The sequence below is a fragment of the Tinamus guttatus genome, unplaced genomic scaffold (genome assembly GCF_059628265.1).
Source record: "Tinamus guttatus ecotype Peru unplaced genomic scaffold, ASM5962826v1 Tinamus_guttatus_pri_ptg000115l, whole genome shotgun sequence".
Lineage (NCBI taxonomy): Eukaryota > Metazoa > Chordata > Aves > Tinamiformes > Tinamidae > Tinamus > Tinamus guttatus.
The window spans coordinates 11,943,009-11,969,391 of NW_028288649.1; the positions used below are offsets into that span (position 1 = coordinate 11,943,009).

Below are 26,383 nucleotides of genomic sequence, written 5' to 3' on the forward strand. Positions count from 1 at the left end.
ATGGCTGCTAGCATCAACACAGCTGGCTCTCAATCGTGCTTCACCTGTGACTACACTGCTTTCGCCGTTCACTGTTTATTAAAAACACTAAATCAGAAGCATTTCTATTTTTTAAAACACAAATGCTTCAAAGTGAGGCCAGCTGTGGGTGAAGAGCTAGTGAAAGCTGCAGTCGTGCCAACAGTTTTTAGGTGGGCTTGAAGTCTTTGCTTCTTCATCACTATTCTTAGGAAGGCGGTAAAAAAGAGAAGTGGGAAAGTCTTGGAATAAAAAAAAAAAGGCAGAAAGAAGCTTGGAGAAGAAAAGGGTAGAGGGTTTGGAAAGGGAAAAGGATCATGGAACAATGACTGAAGGATAAAAAGGACAGGGAGGACAGAGAGCCCAAGGAGGAAAGCTAGACAAAAGAGCACATTGTCTGGGGGTTTGTTCTGATCACCACATACTGTATGACCACTTGGCAAGAGGCTCTGAATACAAGATGGGGTTCTGGTGATAGCACAACGCTAACTCATTTTTTATTATGCTGTCCGCAGATGCCCTCTCTCTATATTTATAGCCTAATTAATCCTAGTTACCTACGTATGACTCTGTTTAATACTTTTCATGCCTCATGTCAGCAAACAGGCTGCAGTTTAACACAGCTCTGTATTTCTGAGGCTTCAGGCTAGACTGGTGAGAAGGAAACATGACTATGTACAGAAACAGTTAGGTTTATAAACAAGTAAATGGTACCAAAAAACTGGAGAAAGCACCAAAGCATTTCTCAAGCTGATAGCATATTAATTGCATAACTCCCTTTTATGTAACTAAGTATAAAAGACATTTTAATAACTATAAAAATGAAAGCCAGAGTCTTTCAAGGACTGAGGAATCTTCCAGGCTTGAGTTACTGTCGCAAACGTCCTTAGCACGGAGGACGTCTTGATACGCTACCACACTCCCACAGCAGTTTCTGATCAGTCAGTCTTAAAGGATTGGGTTGATGTCTGTTCTGTGGCTGGCGAGCTGGGTGAGAGTGGAGCTCCCCACGACGTCGCTGACGGAGGATGAAGTCGTAATGGTGTTGTGCTGGATGACCTGCTGCTGGGAGCAGGCTGGGACAGGGCTCGTAGGAGGGCTGCTCTCAGGACCTAGGAAGGCAGCAAGGGGGAAAAGACAACACGCGTTAAATTACCCCTCAGTGGAAGGACATCTGAATTACTATGCTTGCAAAATCTAACCCCCAGCTGGGTGAGAGTACTGGTAGAGGGAGGTACTGCTAAGGCATGCTAACAATTTGAGGTACGAGGATGCCCTAGGATTTCAAAATGCAGAGTTATCAAATACTTTTTGTCTTCTGATTTGGGGATGGAGACCTTTCTTTTTCTTAAATCAGCTTCTCTGATATTAATCTGACCTCAGGAGCTGGGACCCTGAAAAGAGTCTAATATCTTAAAGTGTATGAAACCAGTGTGGGGATGCTTTAATGCTTTATTTGCTCCAGCAGTAATCTAAATTGCAGTGCAGTATACTGCAGCACAGAAAATTTAATTCAAGCAACAGTTGATAGGCATGTAATGCAATTATATATTTTTCCTCTGAGTACTGTTAAAGAGCCAGATGCATAGTGATGCAGAGGAAGTAGAAATGGGCTCTTTTTTAAGAGAATGCCTCAATCTAGCAAAGATTAGCCCAGCCCTGAGGCTCTTCTGAGCTGTTCTAGAGCCAAGCAAAGGATCTGTCCCTAAATTACCATACTTGCAAAATGCATCAACTAGATAGAATCGATTCAATGTCTCCCTTAGATCTGATTTTTTTTAAATGAAAGATAAAAGAGTTAAAAAAGAACAAACCTTGAAAACCTGCGCCACGTCCGAGTCAGAGCACAGTACCATTTTCGTTGGAGGGAACTGTAATGCTTTCCTTTTTAACTTTCCTTTCGAGAGTTATTTTAATGTACTGGCAGCACTGTACCCGGGAACACTCTTGCAGGTTTGGAGTCTGAGTTCAACAGGTTCCTCCACATGGGAGCAAGCGTCCATCCACGTGCATCTCCTTGCAGAATGGAGGGGTGGGGAAGGCTAGCTGTATTTTGTCTGAGGCAAACCATGGCTTTTTTTTTTGAGCGGGGCTGGTTAAATAAGGGCAGGAGAGTGGACGGCTCGGATGATGTTTGAGAAGGCAGGTTCAAGTGAAAATATGGACAACAAGGGGTTCTGGAGGGAAGAATTAGAAACTCTGTTGTTCTTGTGAATAGTGTGGAGGCAGTGCAAACATACCAGCTACTTACTTAGATATCCTTGTGATTCTTTCTGCATAGCTGTTATCGGACAGTCTTTATGTGTTAACAATAACTGTTTCAGCTGTGCTACCTCATTTTTCAGCATGGAAACCTCATTCTAGAAAAGAAATAGAAAGTTTAGTTTGCCACAAAACTGAAAACATTCCGTTCCACAAAGTTTCATCTAAGAACACAGGAACTACTCTACACAACTCTACTAAAACACAACTGTAAAAGGCACTGACCTACTCGGTGCTTTTGTGCTGGGTTTGTGTTGACTTTTGTCCACAACATTATTTTAGAACTGTTCTTATAAAGGCAATTTGGCTTCCGTATTTCATGGCATAAACTGCCATGTGAACCAACTGTTTGCTGCCATTGCCAAAGAGACTTGAGTCAGTGCTTTAATTTGGGAAATACTCCGGCTTTTTGCATGAGCACTGGATGCCAAAACCCTGAGGGCAAAGTATGGCCTGGAGAGCTGAGCAGCGCCAGGTAAGGGAAATGGTGCCTCTCGACTGGGCCCAAGTTTCTAGCGTAAAAACGGCACCGCTCCTGCTGCCTAGGTTTTTATTATCACATATGGACCACTTAGATCTCTCTGCTCCTCTTTGGGGGGCAAACCCTCTGCCATTCAGCTTATACTCCTATTTAGGCTTTTGTCTAAACTGGCTCTGAATTAGAGTGGCGCTACAGACCCTGTCAGAAGAAGACTTTTATAGCTAAGTTAAAGAAACTTCCAAAAAAAAAAAAAAAAAAAAAAGGACAAGAAAAATAAATAAATACAGGTCAGTCCAGCAAATTAAATTATTTCTTTAAGGCAGCCCCGCGCGGCTCGCTGGCCTTGCTGGCGATGCTGCCCGTGTGTGGCAATGGTGCTGCGGGCGCCGGGGGGCCGACGCAGCGCTGCGAGGCGAGCACAGAGCGCCTCTGTGCCCCGCGGGACGCGGCCGGGGCGCGCACCTGAAGCTGCATGTTTGTCTGGGTGAGTTCTTCTGCTTTCTTTTCCAGTGACATCACCCAGACCTTCCTCTTCTGCCGGCAGCGCGTGGCGGCGGCTCGGTTCCTCTCCAGAAATTTCCGCCTCCTCTCGTCGGGGTCCTCGTCCACCACTCTCCTCCGGCGGCCCCCGGTGGGCTGCGGCGGTTGTATCGTCTGCGTGGGCTGCATCTGCTGGGCTGCTGGGGAAACCTGCGCGCGGAGGAAACACAAAGCGAGCGTTGAGGGAGGCTGCCCGTGCGGGGACAGGTCCCAGGAGCGGGGAGAGAAACCCCGCGGCACGGCGCGGGCTGCAGACCTCCTGGCAATGCCTGAGGAGGGCACAAGTTGAAAGGCGCAACCAGGTGCCACCTCGATTACCTGCTGGCAAAGAGCTGCAGTGGTCAAAGGGGACATTTTTTGAAGTGATGCTCTGGATATTAGCAGGGAAAATATTTTTCCCCTTACAACTATTAAAAATATTTTGGCGAGGCACTTTCTCTGCCGCCCCTTATTTCAAACCTGAAATGTCAAGCTTCTCTCAGCAACTCTTTTAATCATGGCAGAAGAGACCGTAGACACCTTCCTTCTTTCCATTTTTTTATTATTATTATTAATTGCTTCCAAAATTTTAGGATATTTCCCCCCATCCTCATTTTCAGGTTTTACAACCACCAGACCTGTGAGCTCCAGTGCCCTCACTGTTATTATAGACCCTGGAAGTCATGGGCTAAGCTCAGGAAAGGCAAGAAGACTCTGCTTCGGAAAGTCGACAGATCCTGGTGTCCACAAGATTTTACTGAATCTAAATTGATGAATTTAGAGTTGACAAAAGAGCATTTTTAAGGATACTTAACCCTAGCCTTGCATTTCTGAAGGAGGCCTGGTATCTCAGCACCTCATGGAGACAGCATTCCCTAACAGCCCTAACAGCCTGTGTCTGCAGGGCAGCAGCCTGAGAACATCCTGCTCTTGGCTCCTCCAGGCACCTTGTCCCAGTGGGCCTCTGGTCTTGAGGGTTTCTGTGTCCCAGGCCACAGGCTGGGCACTGCTCACACAACTGTAGCTCCAACACGGGCTGGAACCATCTGGAAACCTCAACCGTTGACTCAGAAGGAACCCCGCTGCCCTGGCAAAGGCCCAGGCCTCCAAGGTGCTTCCTTTTCACTTCAGGGAGTGGACGTACTCGGCGCTGTGTCAGGCCGAGCCCTGAATTTCAATCCCGGCAATTAACGTGCGTTTGCCTAGCGCATCTGCCCGTCTCAATTAAACCGATACTATCGTCTTGCAAGGTGGCTTTTCTGTCTCGAGTCGCGCCGCAGACTGCGGGGAGGAGTGTCCTCCCTCCCCCAGCTGACTTCAGTCTAGCACAGCGGCAATTCTGTATGCAATTACAGTGTACAGCTCATAAGGCCTTTTGTAGGGAGCCAAGTTTGCTCCCAGCTTTACGTGCTATAGTCAGGGACTGTTTCTCGCGTGAACAGAAAAAAATGTTAAAAAAAACTCCCTTTTTTTTTTTTTTCCCTCTTTCCTTCCCCTCATAGGGTCCTTTTCTCCTGAATAAAAAGCGAGTCATTTTGTTTTCAGAATGTACTAGTCAGGGTTTGGGCAGTCACAGAGTATTTGCAGAACAACAAGAAAATCTTCCCTCTATGTCTGGCAGAATAAAGACTACTATTGCATCACTAATAATGGCACGGGGAATAATTAACTTACTGATCTTACTACATAACACTGAACCATGAAATCTGTTAGGCTCTATCTTGATAACCGTCTAAGCATCATTCTCGAGCAAGATTTCCCAGCCCTGCCTTTGTAAGTACATGCTCTGTTACGGGGGGAAAAAAAAAAGAGCATTTATTAAAACCAGAGTTAATTTTCTTTCATGGGATGCTTATTGCATATCCATAATCAACACAAACGTAGGAGAGCTGGTAGAAGGAAACAACAGTCAAACCTCTACTCTACTTAAGCCATCACTCAGGCAAGCTCGCTATGAAGAAATGATAATGCGACAAACACAGCAATACTAGTATCATTTTTGTAGTAAAGGCAACACAGCTACAACCCAGTAAAACTTCTGTCTCAGAAAGATATGCATTAAAAAGTGATTTCTGCTTTGATCCTTGACCAAATACATTTCTCTGTTCTTTGCAACGCTAACTACAAAATTAATTCCCATTCATTCATTCATTCTAGCAAAACATAATTCATTAGGCTCATGTGTATCAAAATGATAGCTGAAAAGCATGAAATGAATTCTGACATTGCAGAAGGGTGTGGTGTAGAATAACAAAACTTATGGCATGGGAGCACATAGCTCACAGCACTGTGGATCATGCTGTCACTTGGCAGGTGGTTTGGAACTGAGGAATCTGGCTCAGAAGAATAAGGAGGTTAATAATTAGTAAAATGCACCATAAAATTAATGTCTGCTGAAGCAACCTGACCCCCAAAGAGGCCAATACCATGGGGACTAGGGTTGGCCTTAGAAAGTAAAAACTATGTGTGTATTACTCAGCAAACCCTTCTTTTGTCCCCATTAGGGCATCTTTTCAGAAATCCCTGTCGTCTTTGCATCATGGGAGCACACAGGCAGCAACAGCCCTGCTGCCCAGGAAAGCGGCTGACCCGAGGAACCCTGCCCAGACTCATCTCCCGTCACCCACCAGTCCCAGCCTCTTGGTGACACTTATACCCACTGTCAAGATGAAGACCTTCTTGATCCCTGATAAGGCCCATCGCCTCCAGTGACACTGCAAAGCTCACGTTATCCTGCAGGCCTGGCTCCAAGAACTGTGTGATGCAGGGATTCGGAAAAAATCTGATGCAACTTTGGGGCTGCCCGTCCAGTCTGCCTGTCTTGGGGCCTGTATTTCTTGCTGTCTGCCTGCAAATCTTTAGGGGTGCCTGCACGGGAACTTCAGGCTCTCCTAACTGGCATGACTAAAGAGGGCTTCAGCAGCACATCTGCTGTAGAAAAAAGGCAGCTGTAGCTAAATAACTCGCTGGACTCGCTGGCTGACACTTTAGCCTTAAAATCGGTGGGTTTATTTTCTCTTGTAGCCGTGCTCTCTCCTCACCTGTAAAAGGTGACAGCAGTGCCACAACTGTGACTGTGGTGCCCACTACTGTGATACCTGACTGCCTCACATACACTGATGTGTTTATTCTCCCAATCCCTTGGTGTGGAGAGTCAAAACTATTACCCTCGTTTTAAAAGCCCCAGGGAGGTAAAGTGATTTCCCCCATGACATGCACGGAGTCTTCGGACTGCCAAGCTTCATCCTTATCTCTCATACATCTCCAAGACAGCCATCAGATTGCTTTTGCTTTCTCTGTTATGAGATAATGTCTTTTTATTGGAGTTTTTAAACAACTCTAAGGAAAATAACTCATTAACAGATGAGAAAATAATTGAATTCTCAAAGTAAAAACTGAACTAAACTTATGAAAGCTTTAGGCATCTTCTCACTGGGGAGTCTGCTGCTCTCTTATTTAGACTCTTTCTCTAAAGCTGACAATTCATTTTACATTAGCAAATGCTTTAGGGAAATCCCATGTGCTTGCAACCCCTGCAATAATAAACCTAGATGTTAGTAAATAGTTAATGTTGTGGGACACTGGGATGTCAGCCAAATCCTCTCATTTTCTTTAATGTTTTCTAAGAGCTTGCCTGAAAGGTATTTGCAAGCAACACAATGCTTCACAGATTGAACTTCTTATGTTTGGCACTTCTCTTTGTCCTCATTCTGTGCTCCATGCACTTGTTCTCCTTAAATTTGCTTTCCACATCTGATATGTTGTAGTCACTGCTCCCCCTTTTTTCTCCTGCAGTCTCACTGGTTATAGAGGCCTATCACTTTTAAGACACAGATTTCCTCTTAAAAACAACTCTACTCAAATCCTTGTTCATTAGTTAAGTTGTTCAAGGAACATTTTCCTAAATCCATATGCTATGGGATCATCCAAATTGAGGAAGTCATTGTTTCTGGTCCAGAAACTGAGATCTTCATCTGATATTGCCTTCACTGAATTAAATGTCTGAATCCAGTTCCAAGTGCTCTTCCTGGTTGAAAAATCTCTCCATGGACTGGCTTCATCTTCTTCCCCTGACACAATATCAAACAACTATTATCTTCACTCTCACCTAATCTTGGCCTTCTCTTACATGTCACACCTGGGAGCTACCATCCTATTTGCAAATAGGATGTCTCACAGCTTTCTCTTTTGCTCTAAGACAGTCTGTCTTGCCTTAAAATTACCCCTAGTCTTGATGGACATGGCAAGGTATATGAGTTCTGTGAGCTATCTATTTAGACGCATACATATAGACACACAAATCCAAAGTTTTCTTTGAGGATATGTATGCAACTTCGTTTTGCCTCAGGAAATACTGTGTTTCTGAAGTTAAAGCCACGTACAGCACTTTAAGCCTTGGCCTGAGAAGTCTAGGTTCAAGCCTACTAAGCAGCATGTATAATATGCCAGTCTCCTTAATATGCCCCTTCCATAAATGGATACGTGGCAATCTGCAGACATCAGAGCACAGAAAGACCTTGGAGCTTCTTATTAAGTAAGATATTACAAATGTCTAGCAAATTAAGCAACAAAGCAAGTTGCTGCTTTGCTGTTTTCTGCATCAAGTTTGCACTTTTCAGCCACCAGCAGCAGTAATTTCAGAATAACCCGAGGGCCTTGCCTCTAATAAGACATACGTGCAAGGCCAAACAACTCAGGTGCGAAGTGCCACACGAAAGCGAGACGGCGCGAGGCCGCGCGGCGCGAGGCCCTACCTGTGCCTGTGCGCCCGAGTGCAGCGGCGCGTGCGGCGAGCTCTGGTGGTGCGGCGGGTGCGCGTGGAGGTGCGAGTGGGAGTGGTGGTGCGGGTGGCTCTGCTGGTGGTGCGGCTGCGCGTGCGGGTGGTGCGCCGGGTGCTGGTGCTGGTGCGGGTACGAGTGGTGGGGAGGCAGCGCCTGGTGCTGGTGCGGGTGCGAGTGCAGGTGGTGGTGCGGCGCCTGCTCCTGCCGCGAGTTCATCATCTCCATCATGTGGCCCATGGTGCTCATGTTGCCGTTGGACATGGCCGCCGGGTGATGCGTGAGCGCCGCCTTCAGTCTCTGGAGAGCCGAGGGGAAAGGAGAGAATCGAACATTAATGCATGAAGCACACAAAGCATCTTATTTCAATTTGGAGAAGGACATATTCCTCTGATCGAGTTTTTCCCTGTAAAAAAGTAGATGTAAACGTCTGAATTGAAAATCAACAATTAAACATTTCCTACTGTGCTTCTGAGGAGAAACAACTGGCTCTTGTCCTTCTCTATAGGGCCAAGACAGTAGCTCTGATTTTATACATACTTGCATTTTTTTAATTTTAGAGAAGAACGTTTGATTAAAATAGAAATGGAACATAGTCTGATGCATAGTTTCCCTCTTCTATTACCAACATTATTTAAAGGGCCCAGTGATAATACCTTGCACTGGCATGGGTTTTTGTTAATTTCAAAGCTCTGAAATACTTTGCTGCTATATTAGCAAACAACTTTTTTTGTTTTTTCACCAGAAAGATATAAAAGTAGTGAGGGTGGTCTCAACCTGAAACCTTTTACTTTGCTGGAAAGTTCAAGTGCTGCTGTGTTTTTACTGCATGCTAATTCCCCCCTCTGTTCTCCTCATGTTTTTGACTGTCACTGCATTGGGTCATGCAGTCCCCACTTGGACAAAACTCTCCCTAGTATCAATGGGATCCTTCTGCTCTGCCCAGAAAAACAACAAAAGAGGATGATGAGGAAGAACTGCTAGTTTTTAAATGGCAGGATAGGGCCCTTGTGTATTAATTTGGTAGCAGAGATGTCTGTAAAAAAGGGTTCCCTTTCAGCACAATTACAGGGTCATCCCAGAGCTGTAAGCTGCACTGGAATACAGCAACTTTGTCGATGCAGTCCTTGTATAAAGACTTGAAAAAAAGAAAGGAGAGCAAAGATGCTTTTCTAAGCATATCAGTGCCTCGATATTCCTTAAAGAAAATTAGACTAGTGATTTTAAGAAGTTTCTTTACAGAAAACCAGCAAAATTCTTATCACAGTATTGCATGGGGCACAAACTGACAGGCATCTCAAAAAAGAGATCAAAGCAACCTCAGTGGCAAGGTTAAATCCCTCCCACCCCTGCTGCTGTGTACTCACCTTTGAAGTCAGAACTGAGCTCAGTTTAACATAGATGGCAGTAACCTAGCCGGGCTTTAAAATGGAGGACTTGAGCAGCTGCCATCCCTAACACGTCTGGATTCAAGTGCTACCCTGGTTATTGCAAGCAGCTCTCCACAATGCTCAAAATAACTAGTGTTACCCAGGAGTGCACTGGGAAAAACAGGGGAAAAGCCACATGAATAAGATAAGTCATTCTGCACGTCATGCTTATTCAAAGCTCACTAAGATCTTTTTCATGGGGCTGAGCCACTACACAGTTCGAAGCCAAAAGCACCAACAAAAGCTGTCGTAATTGTGTTTTCTGAAGCAAAATGCAAAAAATCTAAACTCTCATTAGCCAGCACTTTTATAAATGATGAATCCCTAACAAAATCTACTGATGCAGTATTTGTCAAAAAACTTTGAAGCTGAACTACAGCATGTCTTGTTCTAAGCTGCATACTTTCAAAGCTAGGAAAAAAGGGAGGGAAAAAAACTTAATGTGTGAATAAACTTTTTTTTTCAGCTGTAAAAACTGTGCCTTATTAGTGTGGCGCGACTTCAAGGGGAATAAATTATTTTGTTTTCTTTCCATAGGCCCTTCTACCACATCCATTTATTTGAGATAGCAAATCAAGAGAGACAGCGAGAGGCCTGACATGCAGCTGGTTTCAGTCAATAGGGGTCATTTCCATTTGGTCTGTGTATTTTACAAGCTCCTTGTTCACTGTTCCCAACGGGAGGGTGGGCCAGCTGCCCTGGATGCGAGTCCTGGTATGAAACCAGCCCTCTACCTCATCGGGTCCCAGAGCAGCGGCCGTGAGCGCCCGGCCCTTGCCTCGCTTCAACTTCGTGCTTAGATCAGCTCCACAGCAGCGAGCGCCCCGCGTGCACACGCACCCGGGGCGACGTTTATCCTTCGTTAACGAATCACTGCTGCCAATCAGGAACATTTGGGGAACTGTAAACAGTTTTTTTCTGCTGGTCTTCTGCGGAGATCAATTGTTTCTGATGTTTTAGTTACAGCGCGGGGAAGAAACGCGGCAGAGCTCGGCGAGCCCTTTGCGTTGTGTATGTGCAGAGCTGGGAGGCAAGGCTGCGTTTTTGTTGTTGTTCTTTTTATGTGTGCTAATTGCAAACAGCTGTTTCATTGGAGTGTCAAATAAAACATGATGGCATCAAAACTGAGCTTTCTGGAGTGACTTCATTAGCAAAGCAACTCTAGCCTGAAATTATGAAAAAGGACCCAATCCGGAGGCCATGCAGTTTTCCAGAAACTACATAACTGGCTTCACTACAAGGCTGTCGGTGCTTCACAGTTCTCAAAACAGGGCTAAGACAGACGACTGCTCAGATCTGCTCTCACTAAAAATCAACATTTCTGCTAACTTCAGTGACGGGTTCTGCTTGTTATAGCACAGTTTTCAAACACGTCCCCGTCGCCACTCAACGGGAAATGCAGGTGCTCGTCTCTTCTGGCCGCTGGCTCTGATTTTTTTTTCCTAGTTGATCAAACTGACATACAGACCAACACCAGTTATAACTGATTTCCACTTGATCACAGCATTTGCATTAATGGCTTTTACTGACCCAAACAACATTACAAATTATTCTGCTCAACACCGTCTGCTTTGCCTCTCAGCAAGTTAATAAAGAAAACTCTCTCTTGCTCTTGCAGGAAGCCACAAGCACATGAGCTTTTGTGTTTTATGGTTTGGAAGAATAACAACCATAGACAGCAGTGCTCCAAAGGCAGCAGGATTGGGTTCCCTCCACTATTGTTCCGGATAATGCACTGTCATAGTTATTTCAAAGCCATCTCACTGGATGTCACATGAGGATAACACCTCAAATAAGCTATTATTGTACCTGCATTCTTGTTTTCTGGAGCAGACAATTTTCAGTCTTTTCTCTGTCTAAAGCCTGACATCATGGTGTAGTGAACTGCTTGATGGGGTTTTTTTACATCAGCCTACATCATAATTTACTCTTTGAGGTTTTTTGGGCAACCTCTGCCAGAAATGAGCTGTAAGCATCTGAGATTAGGAATGAAAAGAAAATCAGCTCTCTGAACACTTAGGCAGTCTGTGTGTGGGAACTTGCCGCTTTGACATTGTTCTTCGATCATGAGCCATAATTCAAGGGGCTTACCTTGATTTTTTTCTCTTTATTTCTCCAAAATTGCTAATGAAAAATAGCCACATTTTTTCAGTTTGTTAGAAGAAAAACAAGATAAATAAGTCTGTCATTTTAGAGGCTGCTTTTTCCAGCACGAAAAACCTTAATCACTTTTGTTTTATTAAAACTATGTGTATATATGTATATATAACATATATATTACACACACATGTATATGCCATAATACATACATAAAAATGAACTACCATTTTATCCTATTTTTCCTTAGTGGAAAAATGAAAAATCTCCTCTAAATGTATGTATGTTGTTACCTGAATGGTCTGTCATTGTATCAAACCATAATTTATTCTATTATTATGATATTGTTTTAAGTCAGGACAGTCATGCAGTCCTGGTTTTGACTAGGATTGCATTGCTCCGAATAAGCATGCATTACAGCCCTTGAAAATTCTCCCTTTCCCATCGGGCCTGCATGCCCAAATCCCACTAAATGAGAGAAGAGACAGGACCAGCTCAGTGTCTGGCACAGTCTTATCTGGAGATTATACTGGGCCTCTGCAGGCAGATGGAACATGATCTCAAAGATACTTTCTTGCACTAGTGATGCGATCCTAGTCCCTGTTATACAGGGATGTAAGAAGTTCCCTGCAGGGAGAAAAGAGACAGCAGAAGAAAGAGAAAGCAGAAGAAATACAGACATCAACCATTCCCACAAATCTGTGATTTTGTAGCAACCCCAAATTGATTCACGGCAAGTATACCAGGGACTTCAGTAGAACTAATTTCTCACCCGTGATGCTTACCCCTTCTTTTCATACTGGTGACCACCTGAACAGCGTACCCAAGGTGCTACCAAGAGTGATCAAGCCTGTTGCCACCTGCGCTGAAAACAGAGCTTCGCCCAGGATATGTTAAGGCATCATGCTGAATTTTATCATTGCCTCAAACTACTACTACTATGATGAGAGAATTTAAGCATAAGTGTCAGTGAGGTCTTTTATAGTTGGCTGCTTACAAGCACTTCACAGTGTAAATAAATGGCTGTTAGCAAGTGTTCCACTCGCATTCCTAAGAGCAAATTGGAGGTGATTCATCTTCACCCAATACGTGAACTGCAGACACTTAGGAGGGCGTTTCAGGCCCCGGAGATGAGAAGGGCTCTGGGGGTGCGTGGAGTGTTTGCTCCTGTGCTTCTCGTGCTACAAAGCAGCCTTGCACGTTGGCTGAAGGAGGAGTGAGATGTGTGTGAAGGGCACGAAACCCAGAACCTAAGCGACACATTTCTCAACTGTAAAGAGAAAAGGGGGATGCATTTAATTCACAGCTCGCCAATAAACAGCGCCAAAGTGCTAATCTTCTAATTATTCCCAGGCTGTTTGGCAAATCTGAATTATACTCTTCCTTTCCTTTGTGCTTTCTTGCCCGCTTAGCAGGACTTTATAACAACACTAACAATGGATCGTCATCAAGCCTTCAGCTCGGCTTAGCTTCTAATAAAAACAACAAATTTGCTCCCTTGTCCTCCCAAACACAAACTGAATTAATCTTCAGCTGAAAGCAGTGAGAATCAACCGAAAACAATCAAACCCGCAATAAAACTAATAGACACCATGCTGCTCGAGGACGGGTCAGCCGCAAGAGCTGCTTCGCTGTGCCTGAACTCGGCAGAGCTCGGAGTAACCCCGCTTCCCACTGACATCAGTGGAAGTGACACCTCCGCGGATTGCTGCCAGCTTGAAGTAATACAATGCACGCTGCTGCCAGGGTGGCCCACGGATACTTGGCCGGGACTAGCATCGGCTGGTGACGACAGTTCAGTGAGCGCTCGTGGTTCCAGGAATCGCAGAGAACGCTGCTGAACTCACATCTCATGGCCGCTCAGCAACTTCCTTCTGCTCATCGCAAAGCATCTCACAAGGGAGGTAGGCGGCACTATCCCTGGGCAACCCAGCCTCCTCTTAATGATTAGGAATAGGGTAAAAAAAAGTAAATTCTCTGTTCCTACTCTACATGCGCTTTTAATAAATAAAAAATGATAAGATCAAGACAGAAAACCAAATGAAGTTTGTGTTTCTCAGTGCATACTGTTTCTTGAATGACTCATTTCTTAACACTATGTTGAACAACTTGGTCTGACTTGCACAGGAGTGCAGTGTCAGGAAACGCAAGTTCAGATTCCTGCAAATCTCTAAGTCCCACAGAGTCTGAGTCAATCCCTGCCTGTGTATCCATGACAAGCAATATTTAATTATTTAATCACACAATAGACAGCAAAATGATTTATCGCTGGCAAAGCGTGTCATACAATTTCAACATACAGTATCAAAGGAAGAATCCAAAAAATACAAGCAACTTCCATCTAACTTCCCTTATATGTGCCAGAGCCCCAAATCAAAGCTGCTACCTATCCCTGGAGAGCCAAGACTGGGGCAGGAGAGTGCCCAGCACTTAGGGACTCACCCCCTGTGCCTGCTGTTCCAAGGCAGGGGTCTAATTCCCCTCCATCCTGAGTCTCCAAACAGTCTCTAGCTTAGTTACTCGGTTAGATTTATCTGTGGAATATGCCCATATCACACCTGCTGGGTTGTTGTCCACAGAAAACAGAAAAAGGGAGTGGCAATAAAATCGGTTAATACCATATTGCTAACAGCACCTAGAAAGAGGTGGGAGAACTTGGGCTCGATTCCCTTTTCTATTTTTTTTGAGGGGGCCTCCATCTGTACTGCCTATTTCCCAGCTGAACTCTTCCAAACCCACACGAGAGCCCATTCCAGAGCAGCGGGACAGCAGTCCCTTTCTTCACATCTGACACAAAATACTTCAGCAAAATCTCTGCTGCAGGAATTGGAACTCGGGTCTCCCCGACTCTGCAAGCAAATACTGTAACTAGGCGTCTCAGAGCATGTTTTCCTCTTCTAGTTCACTGGAAGTGGGAAGTGCTTGAACCGTGCTGGTATTGCTATATATATATATATATTTGTCTTGCTTGAGCACATAATGAATGCTGTATTAAATAAGAACGAGTGGGGATTGGTTTCAGTTGGAGTTTGGGATTTGCCTAGACGAGCCAGATATGGAACTAATCCTCAAATCACAGCACTCTAGCATTGAAAAGAAGGTTGTGGTTTTGGTACTTTAATCTGTACTCAAAGATCTGATTGGATTACTGTAGTAAAAATTTCTCACCACAGATTACTGCTCTGAAGCCTCAAGACGCCTCACTGAGTGACTTCAGCTTTTGCAGCGGATGGTATTTGCTTGCTTTCTTTTTCCCCCTCACAGCCATAATATACTCACCAAGAAAATGAGAAATGCAGATTCAAAGCCCTGCTCTGTTTGAAGATAGCTGAACTTTCACTGCCCACCTCTCACTTAGGCTGATGATGATTAAGTCATTCACATCCAAAGAAAAATGCCATCCAAGTACATAAAACTTGGATCTTTTTTTTCCCTTCATTGGTGTGATTTTGAATACTCATTTTTCCTGGATTAAACCCAGCACATTTAAAGGGCTGCTAGCAGGCCAGAAATGGGATCCGCGTGCACTTAAAAGTGCTTTGATTTCATCCCAGATGTGCAGTGCTCAAGGGTGTACACACACACACACACACATCCACTGCCTGTGTATACAGGATACGATCTGATCTGCAGATTTTGTTTCAACATTATACCAGCCAGACCCTGAAACGTAAAACCAAAGTCCTGACCATTTACAGCCATTAGGGACCCCAGGGCTCTCTGCAAAAGAGTATTGATGTTCATTAGCCTATTGGCCTAACTGAGGAATTCAATGCAGGTAATTAGACTTTGTGTCATTATCATGTAGTTGCAGGTGAAGGTATTTTTCTCTGCCATTTCTAATGTTAAGTAGTTCCTCAAACATGTGTTTCTATTAAAATAAAAGACTAGAATTTAAGGTATAGTACAGGTACATATAAAATGAGAATATTCTCATGTGCCATTTCACCTTTTTTTATACCAGCATTTGACAAAAAAATGAAAATAACATTTTAAATCAGCAGACAGCTTTCAGTTATCTGCCTGTGATAATCTAGCACCTAATGACATATAAAATGAAATATAAAATAAAATACTGTTTATATTTAATATAAAGTAAAATCTTATAAAGTAAATAGAACCTATGTTGATATATACTTATACATGAATAGAGGTAAACAGGTAATATAAATCTGGTGATAGAACCAGCGTTGATATTTACTGTCCTTTTACCTCCTCCCCTTCTGATATACTTTTGGAATGCTAAAGTGTGAAACAAGAGACCAAAAATAACAAAATCAAAAATATTCAGAAATATATTTTTAATGGAAAAAAATAAAGCATCATAGTGCTTTATGCCCCTAGGGTTTACCCTGTGCCTGAGGGAGCCAGGGGTGCGTCCCCAAACACAGCAGCGCGACTAGCAAGCCGTGCTCTCTGAGGTGCTCGCCATGGCACGCTCGCCTTGGGCTGGTGCGGCTTTGCTGGAGAGCACGGCCAGCAAAGCGAGCGCTCCTTGCCGGGAAGAGAAGGATTCCTGGCTGCGCTCAGCTCCGGCCTTCCCGCAGCCGCACACGCTGTGGGACACAGAGAGATGCACAGGCCAGTCTCCTGCATGGAGCGCCTCCCGCCTCGGTGCGGTGCCGGCAGACTCCCTGTTTTCTTTTCCTAAAACTTCCCGTGTGCTTTTAATGAGGGTGGGAAAAAGGCAGAAGCGCCGTCTTGTTTTGGTGCTTGAACGCATCTTGCTGTCTCCTCTGCCAGCCTCGCCGACAGCGTTATCCATCTTTCTGACACCGCCGTTGTCTGATTCATTTGACATATGCACCAGAGACAAAAAAGTGTCACGTTCCGAGCAGGGCGGCGGTGCCGTGATCTCACTGGCGCTGCAGTCTCCGCCGTGAGGGCCCCATGCAGCACCTCCCGCTCCGGCTGCTCCGCGCAGAGAGGCCCTGCGAGGCTGCTGCCCATGGGAAGGCCGCGGCAGAGCTGCCCTGAGGAAAGCTGGGCCTTGGGAGGCGAAGCCACGGGCACTTCACATCGCCCCATGCTGCTGGCTGACAGGAGGTGGTGACATCTCGCGTGTGTCTCATGCGTTACCTCTGTGAGGGGCCAGCGCTCGGAAGGGACCGCAGAGCCTCCCTGACCCATCATCTCCCCCACTTTGGAAATGAGAAATCCCTAAAGCCAATGCATGGACGGCATCCGTATGGGAGTCGGGCCACTGGAGCCTGTGGAGGGAGCAGAAGGGGGAGAAGAGCAGGCGCAGCGGGGACAGTTAGCGAGGGAGGGTGGAGGCAGCTCGTTTACTCCATTTCTTTCCCTGCGGTTACAGCACGGACAGATAATTTATCACGCGTTTTGATGGTGCTCCAGCTGGCAGCGGGAAGAGCTATCTGTTTATTAATTCAATTAGTCCGCTTATTTATCAGCGCCAGGCTCAAAGGTGCTGTCGCAGGCCAAGCTCTGCCAGCCCCAGCTCGCCGGCCATGGGGCTGAGCGGGTGACCGAGACAGGGACATCCCACCCTGACTGCTGAGCACTGCATTAGCTCAGGCCTCCGGAAGCAAGAAAGGGGAAAATAAAATAAAATACTCCATTTAACAGCACACAGTTTGTGCACCCATAAACGTACATGAGGCAGGCTTAAATCCAGAGCAGCATGGCTTTGCTGCCGCCAGCTCACTGCTCTGCAAGTGCTTGTTGCGTCTGACATTCTGTCCAAAAATGACTCTTTTTTTTTTATCATTTAATTCATGCACTTCCGATGCTGAGGTTGATGAGGAAGTGCACAAAACAACACATCGATACAGCACTGAGTGGATGGAGGGTATCGGGAAGGGATAGAGGGTGCCTCCCTGGTATCCCTGAACACTTGTTATCTATAAAAATGGGACATTTGTAAGGGAGGATGAAAACAAGGGGAAAAAAAAGGGTTGGCTTTGGCAAGGCACAGAAATGCTCTGAGGGAGGAAAGTGTTTTGGAAGGTGCAAGTGGCAGCAGGGCTGCAGCAAGGGCTCCCTGCTCTCACCTGCAGGTAGGGTTAACTGGTTTGGGCCAGTTTTTCAGGTGATTTTCAGGTAATGCAGGAATGTTCCTCTGACTTGTCTTCAGCCTGCCCTGTTTCACCCACTCCTCACTTCTCTGCTGGGTGAAGTCTGCTTTGCACTACTAAGATTTTATTTTCGAGTTTGCTGATAAGTGCAAGACTTCTAACTCTGCTCATTCAAAGTCAGGAAATGTCATACAAAAAGCTGCTGGGAGCTACCTGAGCTTAAGTATTTCTAACAACACAAAATACCTGAAAAATACATGATGGTGGACTGCAATATCCTAAAATTAAAACAAAACAAAACAACCAGCAACCCTGGGAACTGTAGACCGTGATCTCTATGTCCCTTCAATGCTGCCATATGTAGTATTTCTTTTTCTCTTGTTGCTTCCACAATGCACCAGGCTTCCTTCTCCGTCATTCATAAACACAAATACTACTATATACACACTAAGTTCTCATGTAGCCCTTACAAAGACATAGTGCAACTCTTATTCTTAGAAATTAGTCTGGAGAAGTTTTGACTTAAAAATCAGGCTTCTCACAAGCACAACAGGTTCCCCTTGGAGTAAAGATAGGACGCACACGCTCTCAAACCTTTCCTTGTCTTGTTACTCCACTACCTGATATTTAATGAGAGAATCCGGGTTTTGGGGGCGTAGTGGTTGACACTTCTTTAGCCATCTTCGTTTGTTCTGAAACTCTAAAATTTTACAGGATGTTTTTAGGCTGCACACAATATCAAATTAGGGCAGCAGTGAATGTTTCCACTGCAGATGAATTCGATGGAACAAAGGTTCTAGGAACAAAGGTTTCCAGGGAACAAAAGGTTCCCTAGAAATACGTCCCCTCTCCCCTGCTCCATGGCCAAGTTTGCCTTTCAGCCTCTCATGTCAGATGATTAGTTTAATCTTCTGAGCTGAGATGCTGCTTGACAGATGATTCCACTACCACTGATAGTTTAGGCCACATATCAACATTTTATAAATTCTTAATTTTCTCAGTGCAGTCATATTGAACAGTTTTGTGCAAATGAGGCTTATAATTACCTAGATAAATCAGTCCAATGCAGTATTTCTTAGGATCTTTCTCAATTTTCTCCCTGGAGGATGGGATCCCATCTGTTTCAGTACATTCAGGCTAATTGAAGGGCACTGACTTTTCCAAATGGATTCATTAATTACTCCAGCCAGATTCTCGGTGGGATTCTCCGTTCAATGGGTGACACTTCAGCTGCACCGTACCATCCACCCATGTTTAGCAATGTTGCTCTGATTCTCAGCTAGGAGCTAAAACATTTGCAGATGCGTTGGCAGGAGCAGCACTGGCCTTAACAGCACATTGTTACAAAATGCATGCAATCCCGCTCCTCCTTTGCTTCTAATTTAGAATGCATGCAGAATCTATAAATATTGCAACCAAGACTATTTCAATATGCTTTGCTCCTTGCCATCATAAATATAAGCCACAAAGAAGCAGCCTAAGTCTGCAGGTATCGCATTGCCAACAGCAGAAAAAGAGCTGAGCAAAAGCATTTACTGTCATGTTGCAGAATATCTGATATGTGTGGCAGCATAACATGAAATTACACTATTAAACTTAAATGCAAACTGGACCTGACCTGGGCCTCTGATGATTTACTTAAGACAGCAGCAGCCTGGGTTTTGAGTAAACTCACATGTAATCATATTGCTCAGTCAAATATCATGCAGTCAACAACGAAAAATGAAGAGCTAACGTATGTGAGGCAGGCAGCAGTGATGATATTCAGGTACCAAAACTTGCTTTTGCAGCAGGCAAACGGGAACCTCTCTTTAGCCCCAGAATGTGCCTCTCTGTTAGAAGGTTTACCAGGTTTACCAGCTCTCCCCAACAGTACGACACTTAAAATATTTTATATTCCGAGTGCTTGGCTTGTTGATTCCCCTCTCTGAGGCAGCTGGCATGGGAGCCAGTGACACAATCTGCAGTGACTGAACAACAATACTCGGTGCTTTCCAGGAATTCCCGAGCATTTTGTAAAAACTGGACCAAACCATGGAAGTTCACTGGTCCCGTTGCACGGGCCCCGGTGGCAGTACGTGGGGCTGCTGCAGGGACAAGACCTCAAGGTGGCTCCTACAAGGCCATGAAATGTGGGGGCAGCCCCAGTGACTGGGGGCAGACTGGTAAAGTAAAGCCCTGAAGTTGCCCCGCTAACATACAAAGTGTTAGTGTTGGATCCAGAGACAACATCCAAGAGCTGACTTGCTTACAAAGAGAGAAGCGTTCGTCTCATCTCCCTTTAACTCTTCCCTGCCTGCAGCTCTGTGAGCCCCCAGGATCATTATTAGAAGCAATAACTGCATCTACACCAACGGGAAACAGCAAAAACATATATTGTAGCATTAAATATATAGCTGTTCTTGGAAGTTCATATCAAGCAAAACAAAATCTAATGATACAAATCACCAAATAAACCAGTCAATATCTAATTCTTCTCATGAATAGTTTCCCATTGCCCTGAAGAAATTACTCAGACAAGTAGCTCTTGTACAGAGGGATGTACTACCCTATAACCAGTTTGATATAGGGTGTCTTTTCCCTCCTACGCTTTCCTTCTCCGCTTGGCAGCTGTGCTTCCCCAAAGCCCTGACTCAGATGGGCTTGATAAGGAGTTCCTTTCTTTTGGGACAGCAAAGGAATCTCTCACAGCTCTTGCCTGTGATCACCAGTTCATCTCCTCTCAGTGAGGCCCCCCAGCTTTCTCAGCAGCTAATAAATTCGCTCCTTCCCCGGCCGGTATAGCAAGCTGAGCACCTTCAAAGAGAGAGTCTGAGGCAAGTCTGTCATCACCCGCAAGACAGAGTTATTCTGAATTTGAGCGGACGGCTATTTGATTTTCTCTCTCTCTCTCTCTTTTTTTTTTCTTCCTCCTCCCTTTCCAATTTTGTTTCTCTCTCATCTCTCCCTGGTTTCTAAACAGCCGTTCAGCAGTCAAGCAGCAGCTCATAAATTGTATGCAAGAAAAGGGAAGCAAAGCAAGGAGGAGCCCCTCTCCTTTTGCTGCTTATTTGTTTCCGTCTCCGGAGTGGGCGCTGTGGACAGGGCCTGCAGGCCGGGAGGCCACGTCCCACCACCGTCGGATCACCGGCCATGCCAGCAGAGCATCTGGTTGCGCTCGAGCCCTCACGAGGCAGCCACAGGCATTTATGTTTAGCTTAAGACATTTTATCACCTCTGTGACAACGCAAAATCTATCGCTCGAGTGCGCCAGCTGTGAGAGCGGGCGTCCGGCACCGATGAATCACGGGGAGCCTTTCGCAGCGGCGAGAGCGACGGTCGGTGTGTTTTGCAATGTATGAAACCGGTCTAGACATTACCAGCTTTTAAAAAACGATACTGAAAGCAACCCTCTACATTTTTTTTAATTATTAAAAAAATAATAATTCAGAAGTAAGTCCACACGCTCAGATGAACGTAGGAGTCAAAAGCAGCAAGTAAGCTAGTCTCAGCATTAGCTTCACCTTTGCACGCTAGAGCTGGATATGATAGATTACATATGCCAGTGAATTATAAAGTCGTTAACTTTGCGTGCAGCTGATAGGAGTGAGTACCTGCTCCCACCTCGCTCTCCCCAGCCCCTTCCTCCCTCCCCCTCTGCTCTCCTGCGGCACCACGGATGGATCGGGCCGCACAGGCACTGGGCGTCCCGCACAACTCAGCACAGTGTCCCCCGCAGTTTTATCCCGCGTGCCTTCCCAGGGCTCCTCGTGCAGATGCGCTAGGTTTGCTTTTGCCCACGCTGGCACATTATTTCCGACTCCCGGCCCTCCCCTATCGCAGCTGCCTGAAGAACTGCGTTATTCTCCTATTCCACATTAAATCTGAGGTGCTGGGGAAAATGTAACAGGATGCAGCAGCAGCTAAAATAGCCTGCAAGTTTTTAAATATTTTCCTATTTTTTTCCTGTAACAGTAGTATCTGTAATATTTTAGTAAGATTTTGAGAAAATCTCCCTTTTGTTAAACATCTTTATTTGTTGAAAGAGATCCATCACTATTTCATCACTTTTCAAAGCCCATAAGACTCTTTTTCAACATTATCTTATTCTGCCTGAAAATTGCTGGGGCCCAGATGAAGGTGGCACTTTGACCTTATAATCACCACAGTTTGGAGCCATAAGTACAACTGCCAAGAGTAACACACCTCTGACAGGACTTGCCCATTTCTCTGCAAAGAAATTACGATGATTTATTTTAAACCGTTTCAGAATCAATTTAGTTGAACTGGACAAGCCTGTGTAGTGCCACTTAAAGGAGGCACATACGAGTGTAACCAGCCTCACACAAACAGCAGCAGCTGCTCCCAGAGATTATCGCTATTAGCCAGGTTCATTTAAAAATGAAACTCACCTCTGTCCATATATTAGACCTAATGTGACTTTTGTTGACTTTTCTCCCTTTGATTCTGGAGGTATAAATTAATGGAAAATAAGTACGAATGTAACTTCAAGTAATGAAATCTTTGCCCATGATGTCAAAGCAGGCAGCTAATGAGTCCAGCCTAGATGTAGCATAGTATTTGACACAAATCCTACCTTTTCCAAAATTTCTTTCCCTCACACTGAGGTAAAATGGGATAAATTAAGTACACCGCAGCAGAGATATTGGAAGAATTCATCTCACGTATGAAGTTGTTGCCGTGGGACAGCTGAGTAAACAGCTTGCAAAAGTCTGTTTGAAGACTGCCAGCTAGTTACACCCATAATTTCATCTCTATTAACAAAAACAACTCACACTGTCGCAATGCCCTGAGTTGATTACCCAGGACCTAAATTATATATAGAGTGTTGCTTGAGTAACCTTCTGCAGCGGTACAGGCTATATGTTGGTATCCGTTCAGCACCCCCCATCTCACTGATTAATAGAATATCCATCAAAATCAGCAAATGTGTAGGAAAGATACAGAGAGGCTTTGGCAATATAATCACATGCCTGACAGAAAAATAGTTGTGTAATACTGCTCAGCTAAGTGAGTCAGAGCAACAACTCTTATAAATATGTCCTTTTGAGCTGGACATAGAAGGACTTGGGAAAACTGAGAGTGACCTTATAAACAAGCAACCACTGCAACTGCTTTCTCCATGATTTTTCTGTGATTCAAATAATACCATTGTTGCGTGCAAGGGCGTTTCTGACACTGCTCTCAAGACCAGACCACCGACACTTACACCTGCACAAGCTTAAAAAGTTTTCAAGTGGTGTGAAAAGTGACAGAAACCAGAGGACTGTCTGCGTTGTGACAGCAGAGGTGGGATGGAAAATCATGGAAAATCGGAAATCTGAGCACTGCTCATCGAGACTCCCCAAGTGAGTTATTCTGCACTCACAAGAGCAATGGGGACAAAATATGTCCACAACTCAGTATCTGCTGCTCTAGCTGGTGACTGCGATGCCCAAAACACAGGCACACAGCTGACGAAAGTGTCACAAAAGTGATGGGTCTACAGGCTTTTCATAATCAAGTTTAATATCTAAGCTTCCTTTCAATGTTAGTTGATCAAATGAAGCAAAAAAAGCTCTATGGAGTGTGATGACTCCATGGATTTACACCGTATTTCAAACTTAGCCCTGTTGACTCTCCATGAGGAAAAAGGGCTGTGCTCTTGCAACTTAACTTAGGAGTACAGAACCATAAGTCATTTCAAGCGAGAGCTCCCAAATGCTGTTTGTGGAAACAATATGATGGGTGTCGGGCAATGCAGCAAAACAGACTTGCACTGCAATACACAGAGACCCACTCAAGCCCTTGGATTGCACTGCCGTGCATTTACATTCACCACTGTGAAAGTATTGCCTTTTTTAGACCAGTGAAAAGTTAAGGGAGTGCAAGTATATGTCGAGAACACCCCATTTTAGTGTTCAGATGACTACAGTATAAGCAATCTGTATTTCGACAAAACTTGGATGACTCCTGTTCTCAATGTGTGAAGGAATCTCCAGCTCTTTTGAAGAACTGTCCTTATAAAAATATGATTTTTTGTGCGTGTTTTTAATTCTACTGATTTTGATTTTTTTTTACTGCAGAAGGCCTAGCAACATGACTGAAGACTTCAGACAAAGATTTTAAAATTATGCATTCAAAGAAACATGCTCCCTCCTGTTTAAATTTGTCTTTCCACATTGTCTTAACATATTAAGAAATCTTAACACATTAAACAGAAATTGTGCAATAATTTTAGAGATTAATGACAAGAGTGGGAGAAGACAATGACTTTTCTTTGAGAAATTATCTGGAGGCACTTTGCCTCCAGTCTCCAATTAAAAAGGAACCACAGAACACCTTTTATCTTCCCCTATTTCAATTTCTTCCTCCAAATACTGTGCTAATGCAGTATCCTGGACCAAGAAACAGGAATGAACTAGATAACATGAGCAAACTGGGTAATAGGCTTGACATAGTCCACAGGCGTCTAGCATGATTATGCTTATTTCACAAAAGCTATGTCTCTGTACATCGCACTTGGAATTACACAGACTATGTGGAAGGGGTGTGGTAAACTGCATGCAGCCCCTGTGTCTGAATGTGTGCTATTCCCACCAAAAAACACACCTTTTTGGCTATTTTTGTTTCTCCATTAACACAGATATCCCATGTGAGGCCGCGCTCAGCCCTAACTGCCAGCAAACACCACAGAAATTCATCTTGTTTTTCTTGGTGTTACATCGTGAAATACTCTATCATAGAGTATTTTTGCGAGGCACGGTACACGTTGTCTGCTGTAGTTTTGCACTAGCATTGGAACAGTGAGATACGGTACCACACTGCAGGCCAGGGCTGCAGCGCTGAGGACGGGAGGTGGATGGGAGGTTTGTGCTCTCAGCAACAGCGTCCTGAGATCAGAGGTGACCTTCTGTGTATGTGCCAGGCAGTAGTTTTTTCTCCATCCTTCTTTTCATGCTTTTATTGACTGGGCTCAAAACGGCAGATTTGTGCAGACACCCCCACATGTGCCTTATTTGTTGTTCCTCATCCACACAACATGTCTGTAAGACCATCCTGTGACCGCCCCCCCCATTCCTATCGAAACCGGCGGCCGCCCCTCGGGGCTGCCTGCGTGGGGCTCCCCAGTGTCAGGATCCCCCTCTGCAGCCGCCGTCAAGCCCTTCAAGGTCACTAGGTGGCCGGGTGGCTGCGAGCGCGGTGTTATTGCTGCCATGGCAGGTCAGATGGAAATATCTGTGAGGTGCTTCGCAAGCCTGAAATTTCCATACGGCTCCACTTCCAAGCAAGTATAGAGTGTACGCATGGAGTACGAAAACAATGGGGGCGCTTGGTAATGTTTATGGTTGTTGTGAAGGCAGCAGCTGAGCAAGAGCTCAAAGAGTTGGCACGGGCTCCCTGTCAGTGTAGCAAGGAAAAGATATTAGAGAAGCGGGGGAGAAGGAGGCATCTACCTCTGCGGAGGATCTCAGCCCTGCAAGAGTTATGAACATGCTGCCCCATCAAGGGTCGGACTGCGCTGTTGGACACAGTGACTACTGCCAGGGAAATGATTAACCCAAGTTACAAAATAAGGAAAATAAGGCACCAAAGGGCTGAGACTCACCCACTCAAACACATATGTGAAGCTATAAATCAAACACTAACCACCCAGCAAAATTGGCAGCTGGCGCTTTAGTTACGCGCAGCGCCAGCCAAAGGCCATCTTACATGTTTTGGGTTGACTTTGTTTTTCAAGGCTTTTGACAAAAAAGAAAATCCTTAAAAATATATGTACCTGCAGCTGAACTCAGGAGAAGAGAACAGCCCATTAAAGAAACTGTGACAGACATAACACCAGCTTCAGCCTACCTTCGATCAGCTTCTACCACTACCTTCCTATAAATCCCTGGTGAAGAAACTAAAGAGAATTAAATTCAAAGTTGCTGCCAATCTGTCATTTTTAACAGGAAGCAATTACTGCCATGGAGTAATAAATGTTTCATGCTGGCAAATTTGCTTTTTTACCACCTCTAGCGTCTCAGTAGGACTGGCGGCAGACAACTTCACCAAACCTTAAAGCCAGCCTTTTATAACATCTACATAGTGTCTTCTGTTGTGACCAGAGTGAAGAAAAAAAAAAAAAAAGAGGCAAACCTTTAAAGTTTCTCTTTTCTAGTGCCATTGGTGAACTTCAATGAGATTCGCGGTCCAAAAGACGAGTTTTGTTCTGAATTTCCTCCTGAATATATTGGCAACACAACAGCTGTTGTACAGTGCTAAGTCTGTCTCCTACCCACCCCTGCTTTGGCATGGCTCCGCTCAATGTGTTGATTCATACGTAGGAGAAGGGGAAAGCACTGGACCCACTGGATGGAGAGCGTAGGAAGGAGCTGCGGCTGCCAGCAAATCTCCAGACTTTGATCACTCCCACTTATTTGCCGCTGTCTCCCCGCCGCACTCATTTTGCCTACAGTCATCCCACCTTGGCAAGGATGCTTGCAAAAGCTCATGAGCCAAGCATAGCCAAGCCTAGTTAGTACAGAGATGGGAAATCTCCAAGGAAAACCTAGCTACCGCAGGAATAAGTCCAGCTGGCATGCTCAGGTCTCTTTTAGCGAAAAACAGCACCCCAGCAATGCGCTGAAGGTGAGGGGAGCTCCAATTTTCTGGTGGAAGGTACCTTTTCTTCTGTTAAACCAAGGCCTGGATCACTTACAATCAGTGAAGAACCATAAGAATTTACCTACAACGATCACGTGAAAATTCAGGTGGAATTCTGACTCAAGTTGCATCCTAGCG

At 44.9% G+C, this 26,383-nt stretch overlaps 1 protein-coding gene across 1 annotated transcript in view; it reads right to left on the reverse strand.

Annotated features, from left to right (window-relative positions):
* Positions 1 to 555: 555 nt before the first annotated feature.
* The window catches only part of CREB5 (cAMP responsive element binding protein 5), a 232,631-nt gene continuing 206,803 nt past the window's right edge, over positions 556 to 26,383 (reverse strand). Inside the window, exons 8-11 of the mRNA XM_088521209.1 lie at positions 8,035 to 8,358; positions 3,224 to 3,451; positions 2,270 to 2,378; positions 556 to 1,130 (exon numbers count right to left, since the gene is read on the reverse strand). Coding sequence (XP_088377335.1) covers positions 967 to 1,130; positions 2,270 to 2,378; positions 3,224 to 3,451; positions 8,035 to 8,358 — 825 coding nt within the window. The 3' untranslated portion in view covers positions 556 to 966. The remainder of the gene's footprint in view (positions 1,131 to 2,269; positions 2,379 to 3,223; positions 3,452 to 8,034; positions 8,359 to 26,383) is intronic.